The sequence below is a fragment of the Mandrillus leucophaeus genome, unplaced genomic scaffold (assembly GCF_000951045.1).
Source record: "Mandrillus leucophaeus isolate KB7577 unplaced genomic scaffold, Mleu.le_1.0 Scaffold830, whole genome shotgun sequence".
In the NCBI taxonomy this organism is placed as follows: domain Eukaryota; kingdom Metazoa; phylum Chordata; class Mammalia; order Primates; family Cercopithecidae; genus Mandrillus; species Mandrillus leucophaeus.
Window position 1 is genome coordinate 635,968 of NW_012109031.1, and position 4,362 is coordinate 640,329.

Below are 4,362 nucleotides of genomic sequence, written 5' to 3' on the forward strand. Positions count from 1 at the left end.
TGCTAAATCTGGTATTAGGGAGCATTTAATCTAAAGAGTTGAAGAGGCACCTGAAAGGACAGTGGCCTAACCCAAGGGCTTCTTGTGCAAACAGTGGACCATCAACCTCCAAGGCCCTTTCCCAGCCCAGGTCAACACCTGTTTTCTCTCTCCAGTACAAGCCTTAGAGATTTCAACACTTTTCCATTCCTCTTCAACACTGTCACCACTCTCTCCCCTGGGCTTCCTTTTCCCAAGGCCCAACTATGAAGCAGGTTGCAGTTGCCTTGCCACTTACTCCCAAAATAAGCTCCTAGCCTCTCACAAGAGCGTTACTCTAATCACCAGAGAGGAAGATACAGGGACACAAGCGTAATCAACGACAAAAAGTGTATAAGGTTGTTTTTGGGGTGTGTGTGTGTGTCTGTGTGTTTTAGACAGAATCTTGCTCTTTCACCCAGGCTGGAGTGCAGTGGCATGATCACAGTTCACTGCAACCTCTACCTCCCAGGCTCAAGCGATCCTCCCACCTCAGCCTCTCGAGTAGCTGGAACTACAGGTGTGTGCCACCATGCCCAGTTATTATTTTTTTAATCAAGTTTTTTGTAGAGATGCGAGTCCCCCTGTGTTGCACAGGCTGGTCGTGAACTCCTGGCCTCAAGCATTCCTCCCGCCTCAGCCTCTCAAAGTGCTGGGATTACAGGCGTGAGCCACCCCACCCAGTGTAAGTGTATAAGATTTTACAAGTTATCACAGTTGGGGCTGGGCTTGGTGGCTCACGCCTGTAATCCCAGCACTTTGGGAGGCCGAGGTGGGAGGACCACTTGATCCAGGAGTTCAAAACCAGCCTGGGCAACACAGGCCTCGTCTCTACAGAAAATTTAAAAAAAAAGTTATCATAGTTGGGGTCTCAGGTTTAGAGCTGCTGACCACCAAATCTCACAGTGATTCAAATGCCTTATCTTCCTTTATTACTGAAGATGAAGCTTGAGGTTGAACATTCTGGTGCCTATTTATCACTATGGATGCCTTTGCCTGTCCTCCAGAAGCATTTCTGCACATACACCCTTCCCCATGGCCTAGGGAATTGGGAGCCACTGGAACACATTAGAGCCTAGGAGACAGATGTAAATTATCTGGAAAGCCATGAAAAACCACACCGAATCCAAAAGGAATCATTGTCTTCATAAGCCTCAGGGAAAAAGAAAACCATGGAAGGTTGTCTTGAGGCCAGGAGTTCGAGAACAGCCTGGGCAACATAGGGAGACCCTGTCTCTACCAAAAAATTTTAAAAATTAGCCAAGCGTGGGGGCAGGTGACTGTAGTCCCAGTTACTCAGGAGGCTGAGGCAGGAGGATGGCTTGAGCCCAGAAGTTTGAGGTTACAGTAAGCTATGATAGCATCACTGCACTCCAGCTTCAGCAACAGAGTGAGTACTTGTCTCTAAAAATGAAAGGAAAAAAGTGAACTAAGGAAACTTTAAAATTTATTTTTATTTTTTGAGACAGGGTCTCACCCTGTCACCCAGGCTGAAGTGCATGCAGTGCCACGATCTTGGCTCACTGTAGCCTCGACTTCCTGGGCTCAAGGTCCTCCTACTTCAGCCTCCCAAGTAGCGGGGACCATGGCTGTGAGCCACCATGCCTGGCTAATTTTTTATTTCCTGTAGAGACAGGGTCTCACTAGGTTTGTTGCCCAGACTGATCTTGAACTCCTGGGCTCAGGTGATCCTCCTGCCTCAGCCTCCCAAAGTGCTGGGATTACAGGAGTGAGCCACCATGCCCAGCCTGCATGTTTATATTATTCGACCTTAAAAAGGAATGAAATTTGGATACATGCAGTTTTGTACATATTTAATGCCATTAAAAATATACTCTTTAGAAATAGACCAGGCGTGGTGGCTTACGTCTGTAATCCCAACACTTTTGGAGGCTGAGGTGGGAGGACCACCTGAGCCCAGGAGTTCCAGACTAGTCTGGGCACCAAACATAGTGAGATCTCTTCTCTACAGAAAATAAAAAATTAATCAGGCATGGTGGCTAACACTTCTGGTCCCTGCTACTTGGAAGGCTGAAGTATGAGGACCTCTTGACCCCTGGAGGTGAAGGCCACAGTGAGCCAAGATCGTGACACTGCACTTCAGCCTAGGCGACAGAGAGAGACCCTGTCTTAAAAACAACCAACCACAAAAAACTCTTTAGAAACAGAAAACATTATTATGAATATAATGTGGTTTTCTCATAAAGTTTTTTTGTTTTTGGTTTGTTTTCGTTTGGTTTTTTGTTTTTCTTTTTTTTTTTTTTTTTTTGAGGTGGAGTCTCTCTGTCGCCCAGACTGGAGTGCAGTGGCGCGATCTCGGCTCACTGCAACCTCTGCCTCCGGGGTTCAAGCGGTTCTCCTGTCTCAGCCTCCCAAGTAGCTGGGATTACAGGCACCCGCCACCACGCCCGACTATCTCATAAAGTTAACATGGGAAGGCTATGGACAACTGAAGTTATTCGTGTTTATTTTCACCTTTGGAGAAAACAAAAAGTATCCACTCCAAAAACTGGTTCCTTTCTACAACCTGACCTTTGAGGATTTTCAAGACCAGCCACAAGGCCTCTACTCCTAGGGCCTGGCCCTCCTCCCCGCCCGGCTCGCTCCAGACTCCATTTCCCAGAAACCCCAGTGCCTTGGTGGAGACAGCATTTTCCGGACGCCCCCTCGCGGGGCAGTGCGGCGCGGCTCCGGTTCCCGGCGGCCCTCGCGGCAGGTTCCGGGCGTTAGGACAGTTCGTGATGGCGGGGCCTGGTTCCGCCGCTGTGTCGGGGGCAGGGACACCGGTGGCGGGGCCCACAGGCCGCGACCTCTTCGCCGAAGGGCTGCTGGAGTTCCTGCGACCCGCTGTGCAGCAGCTCGATTCTCACGTGCACGCCGTCAGGTGCCCGGGAGGGAAGTTGGGGGCGGGACCTGTCTCTCTGGCTTTGTAGGGGCGGGGCCAAGAAAGTGTTCTAGCTGGGAGTGGGCATAAATTTAGGAAACTGATTCGAGGCGGGGAGGACAGGCGGAAGGCCGCAGGTGGAGGGTTCAGCGGAGGCTGGCTTCTTTGAGTACTTGGTAAATACGTAGGGGGAGTTCGTTTCCTGAGCTCCGGTAACTGCCTGACCGTGTAGGCCTTGTACCTCTTTGCAGAGAGAGCCAGGTAGAGCTCCGGGAACAAATTGACAACCTAGCCACAGGTGAGTGAGCATCCCTGTGTACCCGGAACTCTTCAGCCCACTTTCAGGACCTTAGGTTTTTGCCAACTCCTGGGCTGGGTTTCTATCGCTTGCTTCCAGGGCATCAGGGCTGCCAAAGGACTCCTCCTTTCAGGGATGTCTTAAATCTCTAATGGCTGTGGCCCGTTTGGGTGCAAGTGTTTTCCCTCCCGTTACCAGCCTGCTTTCCCTCAGAACAAGAGATGAGCCATTAGATCTTAGCTGCACCTTGCATCCCCAGAACTGTGCCGCATCAATGAGGATCAGAAGGTGGCCCTGGATCTTGACCCGTATGTTAAGAAGCTACTTAATGCCCGGCGACGCGTTGTCTTGGTCAACAACATTCTACAGAATGCTCAGGTAAAAGAATATCATACCTGTGATTCTTTGCCCTTTTTTGTAAGTCCTCAACACAGTGAAAGCCGCTGTAATTTTAAAACAGCGAAAAGGAAATTCACTTCTCTCAGTACTTGGAAAATACCTAGGAGAATTCGTCTTATTCTCAGTATTCAGTTGCTGCCATTTACATTCTTTTGTGTGTGTATGTGATGATCTCCCTCTGTCACCCAGGCTGGAGTGCAGTGGCTCAATCTCAGCTCACTGCAACCTCTGCCTCCTGGGCTCAAGCAATTCTGCCTCAGCCTCCTAAGTAGCTAGGACTACAAGCGTGCACCACAACGCCCAGCTAATTTTTGTATTTTTTTCTAGAAGTAGGTAGGGTTTTGCCATGTTGCCCAGGCTGGTCTGGAACTCCTGGGCTCAAGTGAGCTTTCCACCTCGGCCACCCGAAGTGCTGGGACTACAGGAGTGAGCCGCCACACCTGGCTATTTATTTTTATGAGACAAGGTCTGTCACCCAGGATGGAGTGCAGTGATATGATCACGGCTCACTGCAGCCTCTACCTCCCAGGTTCAAGCCATCCACCCACCTCAGCCTCCTGAGTACTTGGGACTACAGGCATGCACCCCCATGTCCAGCTAATTTTTGTATTTTTTTTCTAGAAACAGGGTTTCACCACGTTACCCAGGCCGGTCTGAAACTCCTGCACACAAGTGGTCCACCTGCCTGGGCCTCCCAAAACTCTGGGATTACAGGTGCGAGCCACTGAACCCGGCCTGCCTGGCCTTTTTTCTTTTTTTTTTT

At 50.0% G+C, this 4,362-nt stretch overlaps 1 protein-coding gene across 1 annotated transcript in view; it reads left to right on the plus strand.

Annotated features, from left to right (window-relative positions):
- The first annotated feature begins 2,680 nt into the window (after positions 1-2,680).
- Positions 2,681-4,362, plus strand: part of SNAPIN (SNAP-associated protein) — a 12,686-nt gene continuing 11,004 nt past the window's right edge. The window contains exons 1-3 of the mRNA XM_011968213.1: positions 2,681-2,902; positions 3,154-3,200; positions 3,460-3,578. Of these exons, the coding sequence (XP_011823603.1) occupies positions 2,760-2,902; positions 3,154-3,200; positions 3,460-3,578 (309 nt within the window). The 5' untranslated portion in view covers positions 2,681-2,759. The remainder of the gene's footprint in view (positions 2,903-3,153; positions 3,201-3,459; positions 3,579-4,362) is intronic.